Consider the following 14,318-nt stretch of genomic DNA (forward strand, 5'->3'; position numbering starts at 1 on the left):
TCCAGGAATGTAGGTTTTGATTTTCCAGAGTAGGAAAGCTCTTTAGGAGGGTGGGATATGGATATTGGCTGAATCAATCCAAAGTTTTTCTCGTATATGTGGTGAGTATTGTATGTTCCCTTGTATTCAAGAATGAGATTCTAAACTGATGGGAAGCATCTTTGGGAACTTGAACTAGCTTCATTGTGGGTGAGATGGTGAGATCACTTCATTGGGACACCCACCGTCAGCTTCTTTAAGTCATTTCTCTGGAAGTTTGGCTGCCAAGTGTACTGTAAGCCGAGAGAATAAGAGCTAATGTCAGGATCTGTAAAGATCCACCAACTTACTCTGCCTTTTTAGTATGGTACTGCTGATACTGAGATCCTGCTTTACTGCTGAAAGTAAACTTGTCATCTTTTGCCATGGTGAATGAGTGGCCATTGGTCCAAAAGCATGGAAATATGAGTTCTGGGGATATGAGTTCATTTTGATTCTTAAATCAGTTTCCTTTTTTTTTTTTTTTTTTTAAGATTTATTTATTTATTTATACAAGAACCGGGTACAGGCCAGATACGCGGGAGGGTGAGAGGATTCACCAGAGACAGAGCAGCAGGGAACAGAACAGGCAGACCGACAAAATATACTGCTGAGGGGAGCAGCGGGCGCAACAGGAGAGGTCTGCTGAGCCATGTGAGACCCTCGCTGGCCAGCCGGTATCGAACCTGTGCTGCAGAGGCTGCGGACAGCTTCACAGCGTGGCACTTAACCGCCTGCGCCACCACGGGAGGCCCTAAATCAATTTTCAGCTGGTCTACTTAAGGATACCAGGTCTATCTTGCTACCTATCAACATTGTCTACAGGATAAATCAGGTTATTTCTCAGATTTTCCTGTTTCTAGATTAGAATTCAGTACTCTTGAATTGGGTTGACTAAGTAAGTTGTCACACATCCATCAGCTTTCAACCTCCAAAATTGTTATCATTTCCTCTTAGTTTATTGTGAAACTTTTAGCCTTTGCTGTTTACTTGGGTTTCTGGAAGAGTTAAAAAATGCAATCATGTTTAATATGACTTTTTTTTTTTTTTTTTTTGGTGGGACCCTTGCCAGCAGCCGGGGAACGAACCGGCGCTGCAGAGGCTGCGGGCAGCCTCGCAGCCCAGCGCTCAACTGCTGCGCCACCAGGGGAGGCCCTAATATGACAATTTTTACCCAGAAATTAAATCATGTACTCTTGCAGCAGCACTATGTACTTTCTTTTTCTTAAAACTTGTTGAGAAAGTGGCTCACAAGTTTGATTTGTTCATTAAATGGTTTCATATGATTGGCTGATTCCCTTATTAGAGTGGAATCTCTTTATGGGCAGAGTGTGTGTCCTTTTTTTTGCCTCCTGTTGTATCACCACAATTCCTAGCACTCTAGGTCTCTCCTGAAGTAACTGTTGACTTAATGATGACCATTTTTGTAGGGAGCTGTTAATTTTTCTTAGGGCTGAACTGTACATAACCCATAGAGGATCAAAATAATTAATGATATAAATAATGGTATTACTGAATACAACCTAGATTTGAAAAGTGATTTTCTGATGTGAAAATGGCTGTTAGTTTTAAATAATGGGCTTTAAATCAGTCTCATTCTGTTTATATTCTATAAAATGGTCATCATTCCCCTCTGACTCCTTATTCTGATTTATTTTTCTTCAAGTACTGATTACCCCAGTCACTTTTGTACTTATTGTGTACTCTCCCCTAGGTACTCTCCCCACTATAAAGTCCCTTCCAAAGAGCAGAGAGTTGGTATATTTTCTTCATTACTGGTTTTTGAGCACCCAAGTACATGCATGACATACATAATGACGTCATGAGTATTGGTTGTTTTTTTTCCCCCTAGTCAGTCATTTTTTAATTAGAACTTGGGATATTATAAGTGTGCACTCCTTTACTCCTGTGCCTATGTACTGAAGAGTGACTTCCTTTTTTAAAAAAAAAGATTTATTTATTCATACAAGAACTGGGGTACAGGCCAGAGGTGTGGGGAGGTGAGAGGATTCACCAGAGACAGAGTGGGGAACAGAACAGGCAAATTGACTGAAATACACTGCTGAAGGGAGCAGCGGGCGAGACAGGAGAGGTCTGCTGCACCATGTGGGTCACCTCCCTAGCTGGGGATTGAACTCATGCTGCAGTGGCTACAAGTAGCTTCACAGGTTGCATCCTAACCCCTTGCGCCACCCGGAATGCTCTGAACAGTGACTTCCTTTTGTTCAAAAAAATGGTTGTATGGTCACATTTCAGTCTTAGTATTTTTCCTAATTTTAATCTGATTTCAATTAGGGTTTGCCTGAATCTGATTGGGTTGTTGCTAATTAGTTTGTTGCAGAATGTTAACACAACCAGAAATTATCAATGGCAGTTTCTGAATTTATGCAAAAGCATATTAGTCTTTTTGCTTGTGCTAGAAAAGTGCCTTTTCAATCTAAGTTGTGATCACATGACTTTCTGGAGGTTTTGTATATTAAATTACATTTGTCTTTAACTACAGAGAAGTTTATTATTTTTTCTCTGTAGAAATATTGTGAATCACATCCTTTTGGAAGGGAAGATAATTTAAGTACAGTATTGAAGCTGAAGAATAAATGTTGGTGCTAACTCACATTTAATATGCAGTTTGAATCTATTCTGAAATAGATTCGTTTTAGGATGGAAGGTTTTTACTTGAACACAATACCTTAAATTCATAGTAAATATATTTTGCTAAAAATGTGGACCCTGGTTAGATAATAAAGGACATGTTGGTTCTGAACTCTGAAGAAAGCCCCAGAAGCTGGATTATTTGGTAGTCACTTGAATGACTGTACTAGTGTTGAGTGGGGTTCAGCTGCCTCCAGACAGCTGCCAGAAGACCCTTAACAGTAGATGAAAGCACAGAGCCCCACCAGCTGGGTCTGATTGGCCTGGCTCTCCATGCAGAGTGGGCTTGTTTGGAGGGCTTGAGAAGTTCTTTTTGTGGATTTGATTAGAAATAACCATTATGCACAGTGGTTTCTGTGTTTGTATCTGATTGCAGGTGAAAAACCACATCCTTTCCCCCCTTTTAATCCTGTAGTTTTATCTGTTTTTCTAAAAAAGAATAGTTCTGACAAAGCACATCATCAGCATGGCACTCCTTGTTCTCTCATCATCTTCTCATTTCCATTTAGGAGATTACTGTATGTGCTTTAGGGGAAATTCTCAATCCCTAGTTCTTGAGTGTCTGTTCTTATAGAATATGAAGCTAACAATTTATAATTGCTTCTCAGAAATGCTAGGATTGAGCTAAACTACCAGAATTGCATGGTATTTTTCTGTACAATATGAATGGAATTTGAAACTGACTTGAGGGTATCCACTTTTTGTTTCCTTAAGCGATTCTTTTGTCCTGCAACTGGTGAGGCCAATTGTAAAAAATCTGGGTACTTGTATTTCTGGTTGAATATTTCTTGTTTAGTTTATGTGTAACTTTAAAAAGTTTAATCTTTGATGCACTTACAGGAAATGACAATAATTTAATGTCCAGACACTAGTTTCTTATACCTTTTTCTAGGTATCTAATTATTCTAATAATGAAGAGGCCATCTCTGATTTAAGTCTATTACATTGAATTGTTTAATGTAACTCTTTGTACCTGTATTTCTATGAAAATCAAAGAACATGGACAAAGTACTTGGAAAATAATGGCACATGTAAAAGAATCAAACCACATCTGGGCATGTGTATAGATCCTGTCGAACATGAACCATTCCTTGTGCTCATGTGTGTTGTGGGTATGTCTTTATTTAAATTGTTATTACCTAGTAATAACATACATTCCCTCAGTTTTGTTGAGCATTCACATTTCAGTGATTGTATACTTTGGTGCATTTTTAAAATCTCTGCTTAACTATTGGCGGGGTTAGTCTGGAGTGGGGTGTGTGTACACATATGAAGGGTCTGCAGGGAGCGTGATGGAGTCACTGAAACAGGAAAGGTAGTGCAGAGAACAGAGTTGAAGCAGGCACTGATTTCCACAGCCAGGTGGTTCAATGCAAAATTAGGGTTGATTCTGTAATAAGTCAATGTCAAAGAGTCAGTGGCTTGAAAAATCAAGCTGAGGAAAGCAGTGAAGTAGGATGTTGCTGGCAATGGGAGGTAGGCAGGGGTAAGTCAGAAAGTAGCAAGTAGAGGCTGAGTTTGTGTTTTTCCTCCAGATCTCAGAAGAAGGTCCCAGACAGTTACTGTTGATAGGTTCTCCTAGGAAAATAGTCTGTACCCTACCTGCCTCAGTCTGTTACTCTTGAATTACTGCTGTAGGAATATGAATGGATCCTTTCTAGTTAGTTAGTTTTTTTAAGGGTCACCTGGATTCTTGATAGTAATTTATGAAATTCACAATTACTTAACATGAAAGAATTTTATTAGGGCAGGAAATTCTTAGAGTCTCAACTACATTTTATAAAACATTTTCCTTGGAGTTTTGGCCCTTCTATAAACATCTACATCCCCATCCCCATTAAACAATGTTTACTTCTACCACCCCCTCAAGTGTAGTTCTCTGCTAAATATTTAGCAGTGTGCATTTTCCTACCATTTGGGTTGACATGTTGTATTTAAATGAAAACTCAGGAAGGTCTCCTTATATGGAGGTAGGAAAGGAGGTAGGTCAGTAACACTGAACAAATTCAGTTAAGAGATTTAGTAAGAAGAAAAAAATGCCCACTAACCCCCATAGTTTCTGGTGACTTTGGGTTCTGAAGTTCTTTTTGTCCCCCAGGGACATTGTCACATGTCACTGTGTGCATAGGTGAGGACTGTAGTCAGCTCACAGGTGCATTTTTAGGATGTCAGTTCTGCAAGTGTCTGCTGGACTTCCTGCACTATATTTCTTGAATAAAAATAATACAGTTAGAAAACTAGGGCAAGATTACGTTTGACATTGATTCAAAAAGAACACCTGTACCCCTATGTTTATTGCAGCACTATTTACAATAGGTAAAACCTGGAAACAGTCCAAATGCCCAAAAATAGATGACTGGCTCAAGAAGATGTGGTATATATACACAATGGAATATTATTCAGTAGTCAGAAAAGATAAACTCATGCCATTTGCAGCAATGTGGATGGAGCTAGAAGAAATTATGCTCAGTGAAATAAGCCAGAAGGAAAAAAAAATTGGATTGTTTCACTTATAACAGGAATATAGGGAAACCGAATAAGACAGTGTAAAAAAATAACAGTACAAAACACAGCAAAGCAAAAACAGACAATTATAAACCAGAGACATCCTGCAGGGGAGGAGCAGGGAGAGGGAGCAGAGGGAGGGAGGGAGAAGCACAGGGGACTGTGGTGATGGCGCACGGGTGCACTGGTGAAGGAAAATCTGGGGGCCACACTTGAAGGGGTGGGGGTAGTAAATATTGTTTAAGAATGAACAATGATGTAAAAAAAAAATCAAAAGATGTGAGATGTTAACTCATTTTGTGACCCTTGTAATTTTGGTTTGGGCTGCTCATGTGGCATGTAATCATGGCATCTTATCAGATAGAAACCTAAATGTTATCTTCACAATTTTTCATGATCCACCTTACTTAGGAAATTGGATGGGCCATATGGAGAATCTTTGTTTCTCCATTTAAAAAATATATATATATAAGATTTAAAAATACTTTATTAGCTAAAGATTCATTATGTAGCTTATTCGAATTTATCAGTAGTAGAAATATTCTTTCACAGCATTAGTTTTTTTTTTTAAAGATTTATTTATACAAGAACTGGGGTACAGGCTAGAGGCGCGGGAGGGTGAGAGGATTCACCAGGGCCAGAGTGGGGAGCAGAACAGGCAGACAGACCTATAACACTGCTGGGGGAGCAGCAGGTGAGACAGGAGAGGTCTGCTGCACCATGTGGGTTTCTCACCAGCCGGCCGTGTTAGTACCGGTGCCGCAGAGGCTGCGGACAGCTTCACAGTGCCGCGTTCAACACGCTGCGCCACCAGGGAGGCCCCACAGCATCAGTTTAAATTAAGAACTTTTATTGAGAATATTGGTACTCCTTAGGCTTTTCCAGTGTTACTAATTAATGATGACAAAATTATTTGGAAGAAAAAAATACTGTCTTTTAAAATCTAATTACTTGATAAATGATTTTAGTAGGTATGAGAGCCTTCATTTAAACTGCTTCTCTTGTTTCCTCCTTAATGACCAAAGAAAGCTAATTTTTATAATGTAGAGCTTCATTTAATTACAAATAATATTTAGAAGAAAAACCTATTTGAACCTCATTTTGGGGTAATTGTTTAAACGGAATTGATTTTTCTTGAAAATGTTAGGGATGCCCTTGTTTTTGTTGTTAGGGAAATCTTATCACCTCTCAGGTAAGAAATGGAGAGCGCTTGTAAGACTGGGATCAGATAGCTCGTATATATTACCAAAGGATTTTCTATAAGATAAATTATCAAGTCATAATATTACTTCTGAAGAATTACTTTTCTTTTTCATTTATTTAATCTCATTTTATATCCTGATTTATATCTGCTGTCATCTTGGTTTGTAATATTCATTGTATTTAAGAATAATAAATTTCCACTTCTCCAAAAAATGTCTTCTTGGTGAAACATGTAGTGTCTCTACAGAGCAAGGACAGATGGGATTCTGGTACCTAAGGTCAGTAGTGGGAGGGAAATCACTAAAAAACAGTTATCCACCAAAAACTCTAGGTGTAATGCTCCTGTGCTTGCACTTCTTATTTTGGTAGGTTATAAGAGCCTTTATTTAAACCGCTTCTCTTGTTTCCCCCTTAATGATCAGGAAAGGAGACGATCTAAGGTCGTGGGGTATTATTTGATGTCTTGTGTTTTTTCAAATGCATTACAGTTACGCTAAGAAAGAATCTGATCTCAATGGAGCCCATATCAAGCTTCGAGAATATGAAGCAGCACTGAATTCTAAAGATGCAGCTCTGGCTACTGCTCTTGGTGACAAAAAGAGTTTAGAGGGCGATTTGGAGGATCTGAAGGATCAGATTGCCCAGGTAAGGTCAACTCTGCTCCTTAGTCACATTTGGCCTGTTAGGCGCCCCATCTGTGATGATTGATCGTTAATATTTTTATATATTTTTTATTTTAAAAATATTACTTATTAGGTGAGTTTTACTTCAAGAAAAGTGCTAATGTAGCTAACATGAAAATGTCTTCCTCTGTTATCCCTCTCGTTGTGTTTGCATTATGCAAATCTTGTTGCTCTTTTGTTTCCTCTCTTGTGCCTATGCTCATTCTGTTTCTTGCTCTTCCACCCTATATCATTATTGCACCAAAACGTGCAGTCAGAAGAGAGAAGGTATCATAATACTTCTCTGCATACTGGAAAAATGAAAAGTAGTAGCTAAAATTGTTAGTTTGATCTTTGAAATTTGAGTTGCAAGAGGCCACTCTCCATTCCCTGTTACCAGTTACTAAATTTGAGAGGTGTTATGATGTGACACTCTGGGTGGGACCACAGTGGAACACAGTTTTGTGATACACATTAAAATGAGAAACTCTTACACTGGTACATATTATATAGAAATTGTACTTGATTTAATCTACAGGTATCTTAAATTCATTACTAGATGATGGTTGTGTAATATTCATCAATTCTTTTTTCTTTCATTAGTTGGAAGCCTCCTTAGCTGCTGCCAAAAAGCAGTTAGCAGATGAAACTTTACTTAAGGTGGATTTGGAGAATCGTTGTCAGAGCCTCACCGAGGATTTGGAGTTTCGCAAAAATATGTATGAAGAGGTAATTATATGTAATTTTACCTTTTTTTTTTTAAGGCGTGGAGGTATCCCAAATGGCTTTGTTATAGCTATATATACAAAAAAATTATAAAAATTTGCAGGTAAATTATTCAAGGTACTGCTGCCAAAAGGCTGCATATAAGAATTCAGTCTGTTATGGTACACAGATATGATTTCATTTCATCTAATTTATTAAGGCATGGTCACAGCAGCTAGTTACTGTCAACATGGTTAAGCATTTGTATTAGTTATAATTTGCTGCCTAGCAAATTATTCCAACATTTAGCAACTTAATACCATAGACTTAATATTTTACAGTTTCTGAACATCAGAAATCTGAGAGCTCTTAACTGGGTGGTTATATTTCAGGGTGCTCATGAAGTTGCTGTCATGCTTTCACCCTGGGCTGGAAGGACTGCTTCCAGCTCATTCATGAGACTGTGGGCAGGAGGTGTCAGTGCTACATGGGCTTCACCATAGAGCTGCTCATGACATGGCTTCCTTCAAAAGTGAGTGATGAGAGAGAAGAGCACAAGCAGACAAGCCACAGCATCTTCTATAACTTAATCACAAGTGCTGTATCATCAGTGCCCATCACATAGATACAGTGTGGGAGGGGATTACACGGGTGTGAAAATCAGGAGGCAGCCACCATTGGGGGCCATTGTGGCTACCCTCAACATCTATAGGTCTATCAGTATACACTTTAAAGTGTCATTTATTAGCCTTACCTAATATCACCAAAGAAGATGTAGTTCTTCAAAAGCAAGAGCATTATAATAAGCCCATTGTGGAGAACTTACAGATACTTAATGTTTTTACAGGTAATATGATTTTGAAAAGTGACTTGATTTAAAAACAAGAATTTATTGTAGCAGTTGAAAAAAATAATTGGAGAAAAGAAACCCAATATAATAAAGGTCTGACCATTTTTATAACTACCTAGTGTCACACTAGGTATTGTTTGGGACAAAGTGGACCGCTAGCTCACTCAGACTTTGGACAACTCTTGATTCATTTCTTACATGGAAATGAAACAGTAATATCTTATCTTTAAAGAGTGGTGAGCATCTCAGTAGATTAGAGTACTTGAAAGTTCCTTGTAAACGGTGGTCAATACGACTATTAAAATGTTAGCCTCAGTTTTGTTTCTATTATAAAGGGAACTATCTTAAACTTATCTGTTGACTTATATTTGTTTTGTTAAAATTGCCCCTGATTATCATGATTTGATTTTGATGTTCTGTGTGGACTCCTGCATCTTTAAACCAGCAGTTAGTTGTTTTTGTTATTTGCAAGTCACTGATTCTTCATAAAGTGCTAAATGAAAAGTAGCATCAGTAAAACATAATTTAATAGTTTGAGTGGTGGCATGTTAGAATTTTTGGTGTTTGCTTTTTTGAGAATGAATGTACAATATTCCTTATTTCTTTACGTGGAGGATATAATTCTATTCACTGAATATACCTGAGTTCCTTATTATGTACAGTAAGTGGGAAAGAAAGCAAAAGAAGAAAAATAGGGAGGAGAAGGAACAGGGGCTAGACAGAGGGCAAAAGCATTAGTAGGTATTCAACATTTGTGGAGCTAATAAACCTTTTATTATTTGTATGATTTCATGATTTAAGTATTCTCTTCATTAAATAGATGTGGATTCTGGGAGGTTAATAGCAGAACTGGAATTCAAATAATTGATTTTCTGATTCTGTCGAGTGCATTTTCCTGTGCAACGAATTGAAATGCACAAACTGCATGCAGTTAAGATGCCCGAAACAAGAACTTCAGTGGGTTTTATCCCCCTCTGGTGGCGTCTGTAATTATTGCCACTAAAGACATCTTGTGTTTTCAGAGCTAGAAACTGGCATGGAAATTTTACTCTTGCGTTCCTAGCCATTCTAGTCCAAAGTGACTGGTCACGCCTGCTATTTCTGTTTTTTTTTAATAGTGAATTGTCATACATACTTGATATATTAATTTGTTAATAAGATTTCATATTCACATTGATAGTGTAGCAGTTGCTAAAATAAGTTGTGTAAGTTGGTGTGCTCTGCTCCCTGCGTCTTGTATGTCTAAAAAAATAGTTTTGTTATGCATAAATTTTCTAGTTGAAGTTGTCTGACATTTAGTTTTTCATGAGGATTTTTAAAATCTAAGAGCTGTCCTTCGATCATTGATAAAACAATTACTGTTCAGTGGACATAGTTATCTATGATCGTATGGTACTTAAGTGAATCATTCAGACCTTTTCCTGCCTTCAGAGAAATAAATAGCTATGCCACTGAAAAAAAAACATAAAGTTCATTGGGCTTAACTATCATTGTTGTCATTAATTTCATCTCAATCTCATCACACAAAATTAGTCTCTTCACGTTGCCTGAACTTGAACAGAGGCAGCTGGTGTGCAGAACTTCAGGTGGCCCTGGTGTTACTCAGACTTGTGTCAGTGCAATTGTGATAACTTGGTTTTATGTTATTTCTCCCTTCCTCCAGGAGATTAATGAGACCAGGAGGAAGCATGAAACTCGCTTGGTAGAGGTGGATTCTGGGCGTCAGATTGAGTATGAGTACAAGCTGGCTCAGGCCCTTCATGAGATGAGAGAGCAGCATGATGCCCAAGTGAAACTGTACAAGGAAGAGCTGGAGCAGACGTACCACGCCAAGGTGAGCATCTCCTTGAGCATTGGCTCAACACCTGAAACCATCACGTCATAGTCACCCTGGTGACTGCTTTATTTATTTATTGGTGTTTGCTTTATTCTAGTTCTCTTAAATGAATTCTCTATGTCTCCATGAACATAGGAAATGGATTTTTTTCCTAAAGTACTTTTCAATAAAGTAAGTGTTGTAGAAATTACTAATGAACAGATAGGGGGTTTTGTCCTGTTGATCATTCATGTTATGTTGTTGTTTAACATAAATTATCTGGAAATACTTCTTTTCAAGTAATAAGTACTAATCATGCTGTCTTCTACTTCCATTTAATAGTAAATGCACATCGACTTGCAGCTAGCTCTGGTTTCCATGTCCTCACTATACATCAGTTGTGACCACTATACTTTGGGCTTTTTTGAACAAAGTCAAATGAGAAGTCTTATTTCTTTCTCTGCTATATTCAGTTTTAAAGTGTTAGAAAATTTCCACTCATATTAGCAGACCTTGCAAAATTTCATAAAATCACCAGTATGTGCAGGCTTTCCTGGTAAATGATCTTGATAAATGTTACATAATTTGATTAATCCATTTCATAAGTAATAATTGGTGAGAGGGAGAGACCTTTTAAGCCATACTTTTAACTGTACAACACTTACTTGATGCTAGTCATTGTGTTAGGAAGTGAAGGAGCTAAAGTAGGCATCAGTCACATAGCCTAGGCCCTCAAAGGGAACCAGGAAAGAGATGGCAATGTTAGGATCATGTGCTGAGACACACAGAACAGATACCTTGGGTACTTGGAAGAACGGGTATTGTTTTTATCTGAGGAGCTGATTTTTGCTTCTGAAAGGAAGTGTTTTTACTTGGTTTGAAATAATCTGTAAATTAGATTTATAGATTGCTTATTATACTGTATTGCTTATTGCTTTATATTCTGTAGTAGATTTAGTGGGTTAGGGATATGTGATATTTGTCTTCCTCTAAACATCTCCAGTCTCGTTGCTGTTGCCCAGTCTCCTTATTAGCTGTATTACCTGAGATATAATAGGTGAAATATTGAAGAAATAAACTTTGGGTAAACGCCCAGGTATATTAGCATTGTTAAAGCGCATACATTGGGAATTGAGTCCGAAAGTTAGAAAGACTTTTAAGGCAATTTACACCACATCAGCAACCTCATGATGCTTTTCCTGTTGTTTCGTCAACCAGTTGCGAGCATGACTTTGTTTTGAAATGAAACTCCTTGAGGTGAATCATGCTTCCTTATTTTTTCGTTCAAATTTACTAGTTAAGACTCATTATGGCTTGCTTTTTCATTTAGCTTGAGAATGCCAGATTATCCTCAGAGATGAATACTTCTACTGTGAACAGTGCCAGAGAAGAACTAATGGAAAGTCGGATGAGAATTGAGAGTCTTTCATCTCAGCTTTCTAATCTACAGAAAGAGGTCAGTAAGCATCTTCCCCTAAATCTTGAGGCTGAACTTGAAGGCCACCTCTACCATGCTGATCTACTCTTTTACTCTGCCTGATAGCACTCCTCCCTCTGCTTGCCAGACAGGCTGGTGTTATATGCACTCTGGTTTCACTGTGCTCCCGGGTGTTTTTATTTTGTGTTGTAGAATCATCCTCTGAGCACAGTTACTACTAAGTTAATGGACTACACAGAGCTAAGGGAGTTATGCCTGAGGAAGCAAACTCCTGGTTGGTTCTCTGGGCTTATTCCCACCATCTAGGTTTTCTGACCTGTCAAGCAGCCTCGTCTCCACACTGCTTTCTTCCTAGTGTACTCTTTTGTTCATCATATTTGGAAAATGTAGTGAAGAAAAACATGCAGAAATTCTCTGTGGGTGGTAAATGCTTTTTGTTTCTAGACACATTATCTTAGTGCTCAAACTACTTAGTAATTAGGGTCTGGGGAAATAGCATTCATTGGATATTAGTTAAGATTTTGGTGACTTACCCATTCACTTGTAAACCTAAGTAATTGTTAACTGTGTTGATCTGATGTTTGCTGATCTGTGATGGGGCTCTGGGTGCAATTTATTTTATTTTTTATTTAAAAGATTTATTTATTTATGCATACAAGAACTGGGGTACAGGCCAGAGCTGTGTGTGGGGGGATTCACCAGAGACCTAGTAGGGAGCAGAACAGGCAGACTGAAATAAACTGCTGAGGGGAGCAGCGGGTGAGACAGGAGAGGTCTTCTGTACCAGGTTGGTAGTTCCCTGGCCGCCTGGGAATCAAACTCATGCTGCGGATAGCTTCACAGTGCTGTGCATAACCCCTTGTGCCACCAGGGAGGCCCCATGGGTGCAATTTAAACAGGCGTGAACACCACTTGAAATTTGTTCAGTTTAAGGATGATGTTGATAAGTATACAAAGTACTTACACAACCATATAGGTATTCAGAATGTCTTAATAATTACTTGGGAAGTAACTTCAACTTCTGTTTTACTTAAGGGGAAATTTTGTTTTAAGATACCCACATTTAATCTTTAGGCTTTTCTTATTTTTCTTTTTACTATTTCCAGTAAAGCTTTTTTATTCTAATTAGAAAACGAAGACATTGATTGTAGGAATTTAGTCAACAAAGTAGACAGTGGGTTAGATAAAATAGGGTGAGGTTTTTTTTTTAAATAGGTTAAGATTTAAAAAAAATAGAAACTTTATATTGTTTATCATGTGTTCTTTATGATTCACAATATATTAAATTTATTTTAGACCTATTTCATCTTGATATTATTTTGAAATTTTCATGTCACATTATAGGAAGGACTTGTGTTCACTTAGTGACTGCAGATATAGGTGAGTTTAGTTATTTTCCCAGAGGCTACAGGCTGCTAAATGGGTTTCTCTCCGAATCCCTACATTTCTCCTTTACACATCACTCCTGGAAGAATGTTTTCTTTCAGGAACTTAATGTTCTTTTTTTTTCTGTTGCATTATTTCACCAGGTAACTTTTTCAAGATAGCCCTCTCTTATACTGAATTGAAATTTACTGCCTATCCATTTAATAATTCACATTGCCTGATTTATTAAGTCTAGTTATTAAGTCTCTTAGGTTTTTATTTCCCTACCCTTTTGGCTGCTGCTTAATCCATTTGACATAACTACAGACGTTTACGGGTGGGGAGACTGAGACTGGCCTGTGGTTAAATAGTAGTAGACTCTGAAACCAGGTTTACTGACTCAAGTTCAGGGTTATTCCCATTTGCCAGTTATTTATATTCCTGTCCTTGCAAGTAGTTCTGTAACCTCAAGTTAGTGGTTTTTGAATGACATTAAGCAGGGTCCTGGGGACTTCTAGGACCTGACTCCTTAGGATATAGAGAAGTGCCTACTTCATCCAGATAGTTGTCCATTTCTTGGAGGGGTGGGGGGAGAGTGAGGGTCAGCAATCTTTCTCTATTCATTACTGGTATCATATTTTAGAATAAATATTTTGAGGAGTGTTATCATCAGTTGGCAAATCTTAGCCTTAGAGAGATCATTTTTTAAAAAAACTCGGTATTTCCCATGGCTCTTACTAGTATTTGTTGTTGAGTCACAGCAGTTTCATCATGCTACCTATTGGGCCATAGAATTTCCTTTCCATTGTATGACTCATATTAGTAAAGTACTTCATATATTTTACTTAGAATTGACATAGCCTTTAGAAATCGACTGGCTTTAGAAGCTGGCCAAATTAATGTTTTTGGTCAGGCTTGCCTTGCATAGAAGTCTCCAGTGACAGGTTAAAAACAACGCTTTAATTTTTATTTTTCTAACACCCAACTCCAGAAACTTTTGTTGAAGCTAGACCATAGCAACTGGTAAAATTATAGCACACGCTATCACAAATGAAACTTTAAAAAGGCAGATCATTAGTTGTCAGTCATTAAATTTTAGGTTTA

At 37.8% G+C, this 14,318-nt stretch overlaps 1 protein-coding gene across 1 annotated transcript in view; it reads left to right on the top strand.

Moving 5' to 3' along the window:
• Positions 1-14,318, top strand: part of LMNB1 (lamin B1) — a gene marked incomplete at both ends in the record, with an annotated part of 42,755 nt that overhangs the window by 12,981 nt on the left and 15,456 nt on the right. Inside the window, 4 exons of the mRNA XM_084251892.1 lie at positions 6,867-7,023; positions 7,644-7,769; positions 10,259-10,429; positions 11,742-11,867. Of these exons, the coding sequence (XP_084108018.1) occupies positions 6,867-7,023; positions 7,644-7,769; positions 10,259-10,429; positions 11,742-11,867 (580 nt within the window). The remainder of the gene's footprint in view (positions 1-6,866; positions 7,024-7,643; positions 7,770-10,258; positions 10,430-11,741; positions 11,868-14,318) is intronic.

The sequence above is a fragment of the Talpa europaea genome (assembly GCF_964194135.1).
Source record: "Talpa europaea genome assembly, chromosome: 13".
Taxonomy (NCBI): Eukaryota; Metazoa; Chordata; class Mammalia; order Eulipotyphla; family Talpidae; genus Talpa; species Talpa europaea.